The 16,834-nt window shown below is 58.4% G+C and overlaps 1 protein-coding gene across 2 annotated transcripts in view; it reads right to left on the minus strand.

Moving 5' to 3' along the window:
- GRAMD4 (GRAM domain containing 4) overlaps nucleotides 1-5,378 on the minus strand; it is an 83,227-nt gene extending 77,849 nt beyond the window's left edge. The window contains exon 1 of one of the 2 annotated variants that reach the window (XM_074391141.1): nucleotides 5,306-5,378. Coding sequence is in view for 1 of the 2 variants with exons in the window: in XM_039463165.2 (XP_039319099.1) it covers nucleotides 3,981-4,009 (29 nt within the window). In the remaining variant the exon portion in view is untranslated. Of the gene's footprint in view, nucleotides 1-3,980; nucleotides 4,179-5,305 lie in introns of those variants that run through there. The other variant, XM_039463165.2, reaches the window with a different exon arrangement.
- Between the last annotated feature and the right edge of the window lie 11,456 nt (nucleotides 5,379-16,834).

Below are 16,834 nucleotides of genomic sequence, written 5' to 3' on the forward strand. Positions count from 1 at the left end.
TGCACCGCCTCCCCGTGCCTCAGTTTCCTTATCTGTAAAATGGGATGAAGCTGTATGCTCTGAGGACTTCATGAGACAATTCGCGTCAAACACTCAGGGCAGACCTGCTGTGCAGAATGAGTGATTTCTAGTGCTATTATTACGTTTTTGATAGGCCGGTACTTCCTGCCTTCCTGTGTAACCACAGGGGACTTTAATCACAGGGCTTAAACATAATCACAACCCTAGATTATAATTCAAACGCCAAACAATCGGAACAGTAGCCCTTTAGACGGGACTGTCATTAGTGGTGAATTACCAGCCCAAAGGGTCCGCCCAGGCCTTCTGTCTGGGGCATACTCACAGACACCAAAGGCAAAAACAACAGGGCGTTCTCTAATTAGGGAAACCCAAGCTTGCTTGCTTTCTTTTTTTTTGAGACGGAGGTTTGCTCTTGTTGCCCAGGCTGGAGTGCAAGGTCGCAATCCCGGATCACCGCAACCTCCACTTTGAGGGTTCAAGTGATTCTCCTGCTTCAACCTCCCAAGAAGCTGGGATTACAGGCACGCACCACCACGTCCAGCTAATTTTCTGTATTTTTAGTAGAGAAGGGGTTTCACCATGTTGGTCAGGCTGGTCTCAAACTCCTGACCTCAGGCGACCTGCCCACCTGGGCCTCTCAAATTGCTGGGATGACAGGCGTGAGCCACCGCGCTGGCAGAACCCACATTTTCTTGCGCCGCCTCCATCTGTAAGAGAGGTCTGAGTGACCCACCTTTAAGTTCTCAAGTTAAACTATTATATTTCCCCAGCTGCCAAGGGCTCCAAGCAGGCGACAGGCTGCCCTGGGCCCCACCTGCTGGGCTGGGTTAGGCCTGTGACACTCTGTTCACATAACCGTCCCCTTGGGAGACCCAGGCCTCCTCCCAGACTCCCCAGCCACACCTGACTGTGGAGGACTTGACCTTTACTCCTTCACAAGCAGCATTTTCAGGACCATTGCGGTGACACCAAAAGCCAAAGAAACGGCAGATCTAAAACCCGCTGCGGTGCCAAAGGGACCCCAAGCCAGCTTGCAGGATGCGCAAACTTCGAAAGCACTGTGAGTGGTCTGCCTGGCCTCGGAGGCACCCCGGCAGGGACCCATCTCCCAGCCAAGCAAGAGGCGCTGCTTCCCAGCGAGCACCTCTGCCTTCCACCTGCTACTCACTGTGCCCGGCCACGGTTTCTCTCCGTCAATTTCTGTCAGAGATTTCTGCAGAGACAGCCTCCTTTCCCCTAAAGAGGCCGGGCAGCAGCCTCTCAGGCCGCCTGGCAGGGGAGGAGGCAGAAACTCAGGCAGGGGCGACCAGGCCACCCAGCCAGTCCCTGATGTCTTCCGTCCCAGCCAATACACGCCCGTAACAGCAGCAGCTCTGGAAATGCTCAAGTCCCCACTGTGGCCACTAGGCAGGAGCCCCAAAATCTGACACACAGAGGCCCGCAGACGGGGAAGCTTCCCCAGCTCCCCAAGACGGGGAAGCCTCCTAAAATGAGCCCCTGACCAGAGCCACGGCAGACCAGGACTGGAAGCCCACTGCCAAACAAAGCCCAGTGGATTCAGCTACCAGCGAGACATACCCAAACAGTGGAACACGGGGAGCTGGAAGGGACCTTCCTATGGCCCCAGGGAGGGGAGAGGGCACATGGATGGCACAGTCAATCACTAACACGGATCACACCATGGGACCATCGGGGCCCCAGGACCTCCCATAACAGAGATGTCACCAGGACGTGTCAGGTAAGGCGCTGCTGTTTTCGTAACATCTGTAACACTGCTGATCCTCCTTCCAAAGAGAAAACAGGCCTCAGGCTGGCAGCCCTCCCTGGCAGCAGAGGCTCACTAGACTCCAATAGCACTTTGTTTTCATTGAGCTTGAACCCCTACTCTATTCTATTCTACAGCAGAAATGGTGAATTCAGGAAAACGGGCTCTGACCCTCCTCCCTTGTTTTCTAGTTGGTGAAGGTGAAGCCCGGGAGAGCGGAGAGCAGAGGTCACCTGACGCTGGCGCGGGGCTGCACAGGTAAGACGAGGCTGCTAAGAGGAAGCCTCGAAGGGCGGTGGTTGGAGCGAGACCACCTGGTTCTTTCGCAGTGAGGGGTCCTCCACCTCCCTCAGCAGGAGACCCAGAGTAAACAGCCTCCCAGGGCCATGTCGAAACAGACCACAACTTTGAGACTTTGCCGAGCAGTTTCCAGGAAATGGCTCTCCAGAGTACAAGACAGACATCACAGGACAGGCCCCGCCTGCCCCCAGGCTGCATGGCCGGGACAGCCGCACTCCACACATCAGCTGCAGGGGCAGCTGAGAGGGAAGAGCAGCAGAGCAGAGGGCTGGTGGTCCACTGAGACCCCATGTGCCCAGCGTCCCTGGCTCCAGGACCAAGCTGCATATCCCTGTGAGCCCAGCACAGTGAAGACTGTGGGACTTTGAGATCCCTGCCCTGGGACCACAAAGCGCTGCAGAAGGGTCTACACCACTGCCAAGGCAGGAGGGAGGCGATACAGGCAGGGCCCCTTTCCTGGGCCAGGCGGGGGTCTTCAGAGGGGTCTGCAGCAGGAAGCGGGGGCAGGCTTAACGAGGTCACTCGTCTGGGGATTCCCAGCTAACAACAGTGGAATGTGGCTTCACCCCAGCACGAGGCAGGGGCAGCAACTGAATACACTCCCCTCGCCAGACTGTGTGTCCCCAAATGGGCCTGGGACACAGTCAGGAAAACAGACTTCAGCTGCCCAGGGCAGAGGCCATGACTGACCTCGAAGCCCATTCTGACCCCTGACCCAGGGCGAGCCTGGCCTGAGGGAGGCCCGAATTATCTCATTCGATCTTGCTACCTGCCCCTCCCCACTCGCTAGTGAGGAAACTGAGGCCCAGGAGGCTCACTACCTTGCCCAAGGTCACACAGCAGGCCGGTGAGGGAGGCAAGTCCCAGACTCCTCTCTCAGCACTGTCCTCGACTTCTGAGCCAACAAGAGCCCTGACCCTCCCGCCTCCCAACAGGCCCAGCCCCAAAGCCAGCCCCAGGGCAGAGCTGCACGGGGCTGGGACTCAGACACCTCATTTTGGGTGTGTAGGAGAAACACCTCTGAATTTTCTCCCTAACCCACAGAAGGCAGACAGGAGAGGTACCCCAACCCGCAAAACGTCTCCCCCAAACCGAATCTTTGCTACCTCTGGAGATGCAGGGTTGACAACAGCCGCAGAAGTGTACTTGGCTCTGGGGGTCACGCTCAGGTCCCTGGCCCTGGGGCACTGCTGCACCTTCTGCCAGGAAGCCAACAGGGCAGGGGCACCAGCCCACCCGGCTGCGACCAAACAAGCTCTCCTCCCTCCCTTGTCCAGGGCCTGGCAGGGGTGCAGGTCCTGCTCTGGGCCTGTGGGGCCTCAGGCCGGGGATGCCACACTGCACCCCACGTTCTAGCAGGCGCACGGGCCTGGGCTCCAGCCCAGGTGCCAGCCCACCCCAGCAGAGAGCCCCAAGAGCTCAACGTCCCAAACAAAGGGAGAGGAGACAGGCCAGAAAGTGGGGTGCACCCAGGGACAAGCGCCCACAACTTTTTGGCGAGGTCGTCTCTAGGGAAGCAGGGGCTGGGGCGCCCCCTCCTCTCCCGTCCCACCCGGGAGTGGGTCCGCAGCACGACACTGGCGGGCCCGGGCCGGTCCCGTCCCCCTCCAGTGGCCCAACGTCGGTGACCCCGGTCGGGCGATCCCCGCCGTAGTCCGGGCCCCGCAACCCGGGGACGTGCTCGTCTCCCCCGGCCGGCGGGCAGAACCCAGACCCGCGGCCGCCGGTGCCCACGGGGGGCGGCCGTGACGCGCGGGACCCGGGGGCGTGTGCGGGGCGCGCCCGCGCGAGGCCCTGCTCCGAGGGTCGCCGGCTCGGGCCCGGGCGGCGGCGGGGAGAGCGCGGCCGCGGGGCCACCGGGGCCGGGCGGGAGGTGTCCGCGCGCGCCGCTTACCCTGAGCGGAGATCGGGGCCAACTCTCATCCACCCGCCGCGGCGCCCCCCTCGCCGGCCGCCCGGCCGCGCTGCACCTGCCGCCCGCCCGGGAGCCCAGCGGCGCCGGGGAGCCGGGAGGAGGCGGCCCCGCGGGTCCCGGCCACGAGCGCGGAGGCGGCGGCGGCGGCGGCGGCGGCGGCGCCAGGTCGCGCGCTCGCGTCCCGCTGCGCGGAGTCTGCGCGCCCCCGCCCCGCTGCGCAGCCGCCGCCCCGCCCCGCGCCGCGCCTTAAAGGGGCCGCGCCCCGCGCCCCGCCTCGGCCCCGCCCCCGACCCGCGGTCGGCTCGGGGGTCCTCGGGGGCGCGCCTGCCCCGGCGGGTCCGCGCGCGCGAGCTCGGTCACGCGGCGCCGCCTTTGTTTGGGTGGCCACGTGCGCCCCCGCCGCTCGCACCCACGCGCACGCGCGGCCGCCGCCGGCCACGGCCACCACGCCGTCCCCGCGCCTGCCAGGGCGGACGCCGCCGGCCCGGCGGCGCACGAGCGCGCACGCTGCTGTGGCCTCGCCCGCGCCCCGCGGGGCCGCCCGCCGCGCAGGAGCTGGGTCGGGGACTGGGCTGCGGGTCAGACCCGCGTCCCGGGCGGAAATGCCCTACCGCGGCCGCCACGCGGGGCCCCGAGCGCGGCCCCACGTCGGGGCCGGACCTGCAGCCCGCGCGTTACGGGACGCAGCGCGAACCCCGCTAGAGTCGCGCAGTACCTGGCGCGCCCGCCCCAGGGTGCCCGGGGTGCTGTCTGTCTCCAGGACCTGGACTTCTGGGCCCACCCTTTCTCTGAATCTCACCTTTCTCATCCAAGAAATACCCCACGCCCACGCCCCACGCCCCTGCATCTCCCCAGGCCCTACCTGCCGGGGAGGACATGGTAGCGGGGACGCACCCCAAGCCCACCTGCTCCCAGGTGCTGGACCCTCCAGAAGAAAGCACCCACCACCCCGCTTCAAGGCTGTCTAGCTCACAGGAGAGTGCTCAGCAAAGGGGTAGAGAGGATCGCCCTGCAGCACCCTAGCGTCCTTCCCCCGAGGATTGTTGCTGGACGCTGGGGTGGGAGGGTGGAGGAGAGAACCAGAGTGCAGAAAATACACAGGCCTGGTGGCTGTTTTTGCCCAGCCCTCTCTGCCTCCCTCTCCCCAGGCTGGGTCCTCTGTGCTCTGCCCTACCCTTGCTGTGTCTTCAGCCTGCCCCAGTGCCCTGCCCTCAACCCACGGACCCTGGGAGTCCTACAGGCATCTCCAGCCTTTCAATCCAAAGACTCCATCCAGAACTGGATCTGCCCCAGCTCAAATGCACCTGAAGCTCCTTGGGTCAAGATTCAGGGTCCCTCTTTGATCCTCCTGCAGGTCCAGACTTGATGGACCGGGGTTGAGGCAGGCACTCAGGGGAGCTGTACTTCTCCAAGGCTCAGGTTCCTGTCTGCAGAACTGGGGACCCAGTGATTTCAGGGCAAAGGATCCAGCGCATCCGCAAGGGCTGCACAGCGACGTCTGCCCTGTGCCTCGGCAGGCAGCATAGAGTGCGATGGCGCGCTGTCTGCAGGACTCTCTGCCCAGGATGGCAGAGCTGACTCACAGTTGTGCCCAGAGCCCCCATCCAGCTCGGGGCCTGACCGCCAGACCTCTCTGGCGCCCCCCTCCCTGCTGCCGAAACCCTCCAGGCTTTCCTGCCTTATCTCTGTCCTCCAGGGAAACAGGACTTGTTTTTCCCAAACACAAGCTCTACTTTCCTGCCTCCCGCTCCCTGCTCTGGCCATATCCTCCCAGGGGTACTAGCCCAACACTAACTTTACCCAGCCTGCCAGGCCCAGCTCCAGAGCTGCCCACTCCAGGAAGCCCTCCTGAGCCAGCCTGGTCAAAAATGACCCCAGACCCCGACCTGCCAAGGCTCTGGGGGAGGACGGGGCCCCCACGGCACCACCTCCTGCCTCTGGCACTGCAGCCATACTTCAGTTGTTTTCACTGCTGACTGTGCTCCTTCCGGTCCGGGTCTCTCCTGTCTCCCCAGCAGCCCAGGTGAGCTGCTCCTGGGAGGAAAGGCCCAGAGCTTTCCTGTGTGAACCCCTCGCTGCTGTCCCCACACCCAAGACCTTGGCCAGGCTGTGTGTCATTGTCAGGGTCATTTGGTGCACAGATGACTCACCTCAGTCAAGCCCGAAAGGCAAATTGCTTGTGCGGGTGCAGCGGTGGAGATCTCTCTGCCTGCAGGACTCCGGCTACCTCTCGCCTCTTCTCCCCGAACCTCTCTGCTTCTCCCTGTGGAGACAGAGCCTCCATCCTCACAGCAGCGATCCCAAAGAGGGACCCCCTCCCGCCGCACACCTTCCAGCAAATCTGGAAGGAGTCTCATCAGCCCCATTTGGTCATGTGTCACGCTGGAGCCAAGGGGCAGAGGCCAGGGTGCTGTGACCGGCAGTGCCATCTGAACCACTTGGGCTGGGGCAGGCAGCACCCCAACAGAAAAGGGGCGGCAGCAAACATTGTGATGCAGAGCAAGTGCCTGAGGAATGTTCATTTCGGGAACAGCCAGGATTACGAGTGGGCAGGCAGGAGCCGGAGGGAAGCCACGCCAGGCAGCCCCAGCATGCCTAGCCCCTCGTATCCAGTCCACCCTCCAGACATTTGCTGGGTGCCCAGTCCCTGTTTGACGGGTCCAGAAGTGGTACTTATGGAGAGTCAGACAGAGCCCCTGCCTGGTGGATAGGCATGGACCACACCCCTCCAAAGGGAGACGCTTGGTATTGCCTGGTGCCCACCACCCTGCTCTGAGGCTCCTCATAGCCGTCCCCTTTGCCCATTTACAGAGCAGCGTTTATGGCTAAATTGTATCCCCGCCCCCCGTCCCCCCACAAAATTCATCTGTTGAAGTCCTAACTCCCATACCTCCCAAAGTGATTGCATTTGAAGATACGGTCCTTAAAGAGGCCCTGAAGGTAAGTGAGGCCCCGAGGGTGGGCCCTACCCCAGTGTTAGAAACAGATGTTGGAAATAGACGCTCAGTGCTGCAAAGAAAAATCAACACTGAGACAAAGGATCTTTCTGCAACGCAATGTTTACTTCCTGGACTGCAGGAAGGGGACCCTCGGCAGCCATCGTGCCATGAGAGTACAAAGAACGAAGAGAATACACAAATTTATTCCTTATGCATTTGGGGTCGTGCTTAATGCTGTATCTGATCTCCATTGGCTGGAGCCAGACCTCACCATCTAAACTAAAACCCAATTGGCTAACAACTTAAAAACTTTTCTAAACAGGTAAAAGCAGTGGAGAGCTGGGACATGCCCGTAAGCAGGTCCCGCACAGATATCTTGGTTGAAGTACAAGGACACAGAATGTGCTACGTGCCTGTAACATGGCGTGTCTAACAGCTACAGAGGATAGGGCTCAGCAAAGTTATTAGCACACGTAAGATTTAACAAGAAAGGAAACTTTAATTTCTACCTCCCACCCCCAGCAGGACATGTGTCCTCATAAGAGGAGGAGATGAGGAGGCAAACACAGAGCGGAACTGCGTGACGACATGGGGAGAAGGTGGCATCTCCACAGCCAGGAGTGAGGCCTCAGGAGGAACCCGCCCTGCAGCTGCATTGAGCCTCTGGAAGCATGAGGAAATGAATCTCTGTTGCATAATCGGCCTGTCTGTGGTGCTGGTCACATCAACCCTGGCAAACTCGTACAAGGGCACAGGCTCAGAGTGGCCACTGGACGCTGAGGGCCACACGGCTGGTGATGGCAAGGCCACCACTGGCTGTCCCCTTCTCTGCTCAGAGCAGAGCTGGACATGGGGATGGCGGGGCAGGGCTGGCCCAAGTGGGCATGGCAGATCCCTGAGCTTGGTGGGTGGCCTGTGAAGGAGGCTTGGAGCCTGCTCACACCAGGGGCCAGTGGGGCCCTCTGACACCTGCCTGTCAGCCTCAGAGCCCCAGGTGAATTGGGGGCAAGATGACAGGACTCGAGAAGAACCCAGTGACAAGTGGAAGCAGGGGCCTCCATGCATAGCCCACCACCCCCGCCCTGCCCACTGGCTCCCCCAGGCCACCTTGCTACATTTGTCTGTAGCCAAACAAAGGCATAGAAATAAGTGGGCGAGCAGCACGGGTGTGTCAGGGGCAGGCCAGCCCGAGGTCACATCCCAGCTCTCCCTCACCTTCTGAGACGGGACCTGGCACCCAGCAGATACACCTGGAAAGTTTATACCTCGGCATGTAACATCCAGGCTGTCATTCCACGTGCACAGAACCACATGTTATATTACACGGGACGCCAAAGCAGAGAGGGCTCAGGAACCTGCCCGGGGCCACCAAGGAGAGGAGGAAGGAAGGACTCCAAGCCCCGGGGTCTGCGGACTCTGGGTTCCAGGCCGTTCCCCATGTCACCTTGTCACCACACCCCAGAGATGGCAGCACCTGGCATCAAATGGCACTGGGAAGTGCCCGCGGTTTCATCCTGATTAGGGGAGAAGGGGTGGAGCCAGGGCTACGGAGGAAGGCCCCTGGATCTGGAGTGGTGAGCGAGCTGGCGCTGGCACAGAGCAGTTACAGACACGGAGCACAGAGGATTCAGCCCAACACGGAACACACCCGGGACTCAGGGCTGATCCTGCCTGAGCTGGGAAGGAGGTGGTGGGGCATTACTGTGCCCATTCCACAGACGAAAAAGCTCAGTCCCGAGAGGCAACGTGTTTGGACCAGCATCACACAGCTAGTTCAAGGCCCCACCAGGATGCCCCATGAGCCCATAGCAATCATGCCCCTGACACCACCAGCCTGAAATGACAGGGAGAGTGATAGAGCGCTGCAGCCACAGGGCAAAGAGGTGCCCTGGGGACCTGGAGGAGCTGGGGGAGACACACAAGCCAAGTGTATGAGGGTGCACGCGTGACAGTGTCCGATCCTCGGTGGAGAACGCGCTGGACAGCGGCCTTCAGGAGGAGGGGACCACTCAGGTTAGGAGTGACTCATAAGAAAAGTCCCGGGACACAGCAACACCTGCCAAGCCAGGGCCGGGACGGGTTGCGGAGGGGAGGGGGTGGCCCAGCAGCAAGGAGCAGTCACAGTGGAAGGGCAGAGACTCCAGAACCAGCTGTGTCTGCCAGCGGGAACCTGTGATCCGGGGGCCGAGGGGCCGGCCCTGCACACTGGGAGGCCCCCTCACCACGGCGAAGACAGAGTCAGCAGCCCCAGCCGCACACCGAGGTCGCCCGTTCGTCTGCTGCGCATCCAGTCTGTCCTGTCCCTCCTTGACCACCCCGGCCCCTTGGGTGCGAGACGCACCGCCAACTTCACACCTGTTTCCGGGAAGCCCCAAGGCGCCGCTGCGGTGCGCGCCCCTCCTGTAACTTGCGTCAGCATCCCAGGCCCACGTCAGTGTCTGGGGTGGCAGGGAGGGAGCATGGAGGTCATGGAAGAAATGGAGGACTCTGCTGTGGCTCTGCGCAGGGGTCGGGGGTGTTACGTCCCTGCAGTTAGCAGGGCTTCGCCAGGCCCCGGGAAAGTGGCAGAGAGCATGCTCCCGCCACCAGCTTGGGATGGGTATTGCAGTGCGAACTTGGGGTTCTGGCTTCTGAGGGTAACTGGATGTGCCACCTTTTGGCAGCAGGTGACAGCGCAGCGCTGGGGCCAGATGCTACGCCTCTGGGACACCACCCGCCCCAGCCTGAGCCCATCCCCTGCGCCCTGCCCTGTATCTGCCTAACAGCCCGCTAGGAGTGGACGCCACTGGGGGCTGCATGGGCAAGGTCTTCTTCCTTAGCAGCTCTGCCTTCTGTCCCCTGAAGACAGACTGCTAGCCTGGGTTATCTAGGCTCCCTGCTGGGTAACTTAGCAAGTCCCTCCGCCTCTCTGAGCCTCAGTTTCCCTACTTTGCTGAGTGGAGATTGTGCTTCCCCTCCCTCCTTCCGGCCTCTCGCTTGGCTCCTTAGTGTGTGCAGACACCAGCACTTGTCACGCCTGGCTCATAAAGGGCTTCTCTTTCCTTTTCGTTTTTTTTTTTGTTTGTTTTTTGTTTTTTGAGATGGAGTTTCACTCTTACCGTTTCACCAGCCCATGCCGTTTGCCTCTGGAGAGCTAACTGCCTCTAGTCGCCCAGGCTGGAGTGCAATGGCACGATCTCGGCTCACTGCAACCTCTGCCTCCGGGGTTCAAGCAATTCTCCTGCCCCAGCCTCCTGAGTAGCTGGGATTACAGGGGTACGCCACCATGCTCGGCCACAATGGCTTCTTTTGCAAAGGAAGACCCATGTGTGAACCTCTAGCCTGCGTCAGGATGCAAATTGCCCAGTGGGGCTGGGGGAGCCAGAGGAAGAGGGATTCTTGGAGAAGGGGCTTTCAGGCCAAGGAGGGCATCTGAGGGAGGGCAGGCCTGGCAGAGGCCCCAGGGAGCAGGTTGTGGAGGAGAGGAGTGCTCTGTAACCTTGGAAAGCTGCAGGCAGGAGACTTGACCCCTCAGAGCTGCTGGACGGGCTGAGCTCAGCAGAGCCTGGGGTCAGGGCTGCCTGACGCTGGGCAGGCCCAACCCACCCCAGTGTGCCCAGAATGTGGGACAGGAAGTTAAAGGAGATTCTGCTCCAGCTTCAGGAATTCACATTGTTTGCCCTGCTGGGTTTGGGACTTACTTGGGACCCGTCGCAGCTGGAAAGGGATTGGCCTTGGAATGAATCATGCCGTTTCACCCACGTCGGATTCTCACACAAGACTCTGCACTTTATGAGTTAGTGCCGGAATGAGTTAAGATTCTGGAGCCATTGGGATAGATGAATACATTACATGTATGAAAGGGCATTAATTTGGGAGGTGGGGAATAGAATCCTATGGGTTGAATGTGCCCCCTGACGTTCCTGTGTTGGAAACTTAATCCCTGATGGGACAGTGTTGAGAGGTGGGACCTTTAAGAGTTGATTAGGGCTGGGCACGGTGGCTCACGCCTGTGATCCCAGCACTTTAGGAGGCCGAGGTGAGTGCATCACCTGAGGTCAGGAGTTTGAGACCAGCCTGACCAACATGGTGAAACCCCGTCTTTACCAAAAATACAAAATTAGCCAGGCATGGTGGCACAAGCTTGTAATCCCAGCTACTTGGAAGGCTGGGGGAGGAGAATTGCTTGAACCCAGGAGGCGGAGCTTGCAGTGAGCTGAGATCATACCAGGGCACTCCGGGCTGGGGGACAGAGCAAGACTCTGTCTCAAACACACACACACACACAGTTGATTAGGCCATGAGGGCTCTTCCCTCTTGGGAGGCTTAATGCTGTTATCTCTGGAATGAGTTAGTTGTCATGGGAGTGGGTTAGTTCTCATGGGAGTGGGTTAGTTCTGATGGGAGTGGGTTAGTTACCTTGGGAGTGGGTTAGTTCTCATGGGAGTGGATTAGTTCTCATGGGAGTGGGTTAGTTCTCATGGGAGTGGGTTAGTTCTCATGGGAGTGGGTTAGTTATCACAGGAGTGGGTTAGTTCTCATGGGAGTGGGTTAGTTCTTATGGGAGTGGGTTAGTTACCTTGGGAGTGGGTTAGTTCTCTGCGAGTGCATTAGTTATCATGGGAGTGGGTTAGTTACCTTGGGAGTGGGTTAGTTATCATGGGAATGGGTTCATTATCATGGGAGTCAGTTAGCTATCTTGGGAGTGGGTTAGTTATCTTGGGAGTGGGTTAGTTACCTTGGGAGTGGCTTAGTTCTCTGGGAGTGGGTTAGTTATCATGGGAGTGGGTTAGTTATCATGGGAATGGGTTCATTATCATGGGAGTCAGTTAGCTATCTTGAGAGTGGGTTAGTTATCTTGGGAGTGGGTTAGTTATAATGGAGTGGGTTAGTTATCGTGGGAGTGGGTTCTTGATAAAAGAAGGGTTTCTGTGTACACTCTCTTGCCCTTCTGCCTTCTGCCACGGGGTGTCACACTAAGAAGGTCTTCCCCAGATCCTGGCACCTTGTTCCTGAACTTACAGCCTCCAGAACTGTGAGCCAAATGAACTTCCATTGTTTATAAACTACCCAGTCTCAGGTCCTCTGTGATGACAGTACAAAATGGACTAAGACATCACCTAATGTACTTCATTTTATTTATTTGTTTACTTATTTATTTGGAATCTGACTCTGTCGCCCAGGCTGGAGTACAGTGGTGTGATCTCCGCTCATTGCAACCTCTACCTCCTGAACTCAAGCAATTCTCCTGCCTCAGCCTCCTGAGTAGCTGGGATTACAGACGCATGCCACCATGCTGGGCTAATTTTTGTATTTTTAGTAGAGACAGAGTTTTGCCACGTTGGCCAGGCTGGTCTCGAACCCTTGACCTCAAGTGATCCACTCACCTCTGCCTCCTGGGATTACAGGTGTGAGCCACTGCACCCGGCCACTAGTGCACTTTAACAGCAAGAACAACTAAAGTCCTGCTGTGTTGTCCAGGCTGGAATGCAGTGGCTATTCATGGGTGTAGGCATAGCTCACTGCAGCCTCGAACTCCTGTGCTCAAATGATGCTCACGGGCTGGGCGCGGTGGCTCAAGCCTGTAATCCCAGCACTTTGGGAGGCCGAGGCGGGTGGATCATGAGGTCAAGAGATCGAGACCATCCTGGTCAACATGGTGAAACCCCGTCTCTACTAAAAATACAAAAAATTAGCTGGGCATGGTGGCGCACGCTGTAGTCCCAGCTACTCAGGAGGCTGAGGCAGGAGAATCGCTTGAACCCGGGAGGCGGAGGTTGCGGTGAGCCGAGATCGCGCCATTGCACTCCAGCCTGGGTAACAAGAGTGAAACTCTGTCTCAAAAAAAAAAAAAAAAAAAAAAAAAAAAGATGCTCTCGCCTGAGCCTCCCCAGTATCTGGGACTGCAGGTGTGAGTACACGCCCAGCTGCCTAATATGCCTTTGCAGTCCTAGATACCACGCGGGATCCGGCAGGACACCAAGTCATCACGTCTCTTAGGCTGCTCCTGGCTGTGAAAATTTCTCTTGTTTTCCATGTATTTGATGACCTAGACAGTTTAAGGAGGATGGGCCAGGAATTTTGTGGCTGCCCCTTGATTGCCATGTCTGATGTTTTCCTCAGAGGTAGACTGAGGTTTTGCGGAGGAATACTTCAGAAGTAAGGGCCCTTCCCATCCTGTCTTACAAGGTGACATGCCATCAGCATGACTCCTCACTGCTGGCGTTGACCTTGGTCACCTGGCTGAGGTGTTTGTCAGTTTCTCCATGGCAGTGTTCCCCTCCCCCTTCTGTACTCTTCGGAAGGAAGGAAGGACAGCGACCTTTGCCTACTTAAAATTTTTATGTATAGGTGGGGCGAGGTGACTCACGCCTGTAATCCCAGCACTTTGGGAGACTGAGGCGGACGGATCACCTGAAATCAAGAGTTCAGGACCAGCCTGGTCAACATGGCAAAACCCCATCTCTACTAAAAACACAAAAATTACAGGCATGGTGGTGGATGCCTGTAATCCCAGTTACTCGGGAGGCTGAGGCAGGGGAACTGCTTGAACCCAGGAGGCGGAGGTTGCAGTGAGCTGAGATCAAGCCACTGCACTCCAGCCTGGGCCACAGAGCAAGACTGTGTCTAAATAAATAAATAAATAAATAAATAAATAAAATTTTTATCTATATAAAACACCATAAAAAATTAATGTTATTCTATGCAGCCAACAGTTACTTAGATTTACCCACATATTTAAACAGGTACTATCCTAGCCGTTTGAAGGCACCGCGAAGTACACTGTCCTTGCTGGGAGGCTGATACAGTCTGGATGTCAGCCTCTCTAAATCTCAGGTTGAAATCTGATCCCCAGTGTTGGACATGCGGCCTGCTGGGAGGGGGCGGACCCCTCATGAACGGCTTGGTGCTTGCGTTAACAGTGAGTTCTGCCTTTATTAGTTACCATGAAAGCTGGTTGTTAAAGAAAGCCTGGCTCACACCTGTAATCCCAGCACTTTGGGAGGCCGAGGTGGGCGGATCACCTGAGGTCAAGAGTTCGAGACCAGCCTGACCAATCCGGAGAAACCCTCATCTCTACTAAAAATACTGTGTCTCAAAAAAAGGAAGGAGAGAAAGAAAGAAAGAGGAATAAAGAAAGAAAGAAAAGAAAAAAGAAAAGAAAGAAAGAAAGAAAAAGAAAGAAAGAAAGAAAGCCAGCCAGCCTGGCGCCGTCTTCTGCCGCCTCTCCTCCTTCCTTTCTCCATGGGCTGCCTCCTCCCTTTCCCTTTCTGCTATGAATGGAAGCTTCCTGAAGCCTCACCAGAAGCAGATGCTGGCACCATCCTTCTTAGTACCAGCCTGAAGAACTATGAGTCAAATAATCTTTTTTTTTTTTTTGGAGATGGAGGTTTGCTCTTGTTGCCCAGGCCGAAGTACAGCGGCATGACCTCGGCCTCCCGGGTTCAGGTCATCCTCCCGCCTCAGCCTACTGAGCAGCTGAGGATTACAGGCACGCGCCACCACATCCAGCTAATTTTGTATTTTCAGTAGAGGTGGGGATTCCCCATGTTGTCAGGCTGGTCTCGAACTCCCAATCTTAGGTAATCCACTCACCTCAGCCTCCTGAAGTGCTGGGATTATGGGTGTGAGCCACCAGGCCTGGCCACCATCTTTTCTTTATAAATTCCCCAGCCTCCAGTATTGGTTTCTAGCAATGCAGCAAATTAAGACAGATACCAGCCCCACCATCCATCTCCAGGACTGTCCTAGGCAGGAGCTGCGGTCACCCCCACCGGCCTCTGTCACTGGCACCTGCGTGGTGGATCCTGGATCGATGTCACACTCTCCCTTTAGACTCCCCTCTTGGAAGGAAAGGCACCAAGGGCCTGCCCCCCATCTGCGGGGGGCTCAGGATTCTCCAGACCACTGGCCTCTAGGTCACCTGCCCTGGGGCTGACCTCCGGCCACCTGGGGCCCTGCGGTGCCCCCAGTCTCCTCCTCTGTGGTCAGATGGTTTTCATTTATCTGGCCTGAGTCAGGGGCTGGTGGGTGGGGGCAGTGGCTGGCACTAGGTTCACCTGTTAAAGTGCAGGGATAGTGGCAGCTCCCCACAAGGAGGGGGACAAAGAGGGGCACACGACAAAGCTGTGGGCGTGTCTGCCACAGGCCAGTGTCCCTAGATACCTTGTTTGGGGTGGGGTGGGGCTGAGGGAGGCAGCCTGGCAGGTCAGAAGGTCTGAGGTCCTGGCCCTGGGCCCCCCTACGTCTGGGTTTCCTAGCCCTCCTAGTGGGCTTCTGGCCCCTCCCACCAGCCTGTCCTTCCCCTGCCCCTAGCTCCAGCCAGATCCCCAGAGGTGAGCGACCCTGAGGACCGGCAAGGCCATCCCAGCCCTCCTTCATCTCCCTCCTCTCACCTGGCCCAGCCTGGAGCAGGAGTGTGGTGTGAATGTAGCCGTGAACCCAGTCAGCTCCACGGGGTTGAAGCCTCAGAGATGCTGCTCCAGGGCCCAGGCAGTCCCGGTCGCCCCACGTGGCCTCCAGTGCACAGCCCTCAGCACAGAAGGGCCGAGGCTGAAGGTGTGGCCTGCAGCAGGGGGTGGAGGCTGGGAAGGGCTTGGGGGACGCAGGGGATGGGTTGAGGCCTGTTCAGAGCTAGCCTGCGGCCTCTGCTCCCAAAGCCAGCCCTCGGGCCCTGCTCTGCAGTGGGTTCAGCTGCCCTGTGATTGCCTTCTGTGCCCCAGCCCAGGTGGGAGGGTCCTGGCTCACTCGCTGGCCGCAGGCTGCCCTTCCTCTTCCCCAGGTGAGGAGGTGCCCACTGTGAGCTGTGCAGCCAGGAGCCAGGGTGAGCTGGGCCTCCACCTGCTGCCCAGGGGGACCCTGCTACGTCTCTCTTAGCCTAACTTAGCTGCCACTAGCCTCCCACCTGCCCTGCACCTGCCCGTCCCTGGGCTCACTGAGGCCACCTTGTGGCTGCTCACGGCGTCGGCCCCACAAGTCAGGGCCTGATTTCCACACCGACTGCATTTGTCCGCCATGGACTTTTATCCTCTGTGCCACCTCCCTGGGTGGTACCCGCCACATGCTGCGCTGAGCTACTTCTAAACCCCACGGGGGGCCAGGTGCAGTGTCTCATGCCAGCACTTTGGGAGGCCAAGGCGGGCGGATCACCTGAGGAGTTCAAAAACCACCCTGGCCAACATGATGAAACCCGGTCTTTACGGACTATACAAAACATTAGCCAGGCGTGGTGGCTCGTGCCTGTGATCCCAACTAGCCGGCAGGCTGAGCCAGGAGAATCACTTGAACCTGGGGGGTGGAGGTTGCAGTGAGCCGAGATCGTGCTGCTGCACTCTAGCCTGGGCAACAGAGTGAGACCCTGTCTCAAAATAAAAAAAATTTAAAAAAAGAAAGAAAAGAAAGAAAGAAAGAAACGTAAACCCCATGGGGGGGAGGTGTTTTCATTTATAGGCTCTTCCTGTTTCACGTGAGGAGCATTGCAGGGCACGTCTGTTCCCACACGAAGCGCTCCAGGCCGCTGGAGGCAAGAAGAGAGATCCTGAGAGGCCACCTGGGAAGGAGAACCAAAAGTCAGTGACAGCGGTGTGGAGGCTGACAGCAGTGATGACGATGGCTCACACTCCTGTGTGCTAGGCACCGTTCTGGGCACAACCAGTGAAGAGAGAGGCCGTCGGCGTGAGAGGAGCTCTGGGGACACGGGGATGTCTCACAATGGGGTTCCTCCTCCACTGCCCCACAAAGACTTTGGCAGACCCCACAACCTCGTGTGCTTTCGGGGTGAGTTTGCATGGGAGTGGCATGTGGAGCCTGCAGGCCTCAGAGCAGGGGCAATGCCTGTCCCCTTGGGGTCACTTCCCCCTCACAGGAATGCTGGGGCCGGCCTGGGATCCCCCATCACATGGAGGGAATGACCAG

Source organism: Saimiri boliviensis, chromosome 21 (genome assembly GCF_048565385.1).
Source record: "Saimiri boliviensis isolate mSaiBol1 chromosome 21, mSaiBol1.pri, whole genome shotgun sequence".
Classification (NCBI taxonomy): domain Eukaryota; kingdom Metazoa; phylum Chordata; class Mammalia; order Primates; family Cebidae; genus Saimiri; species Saimiri boliviensis.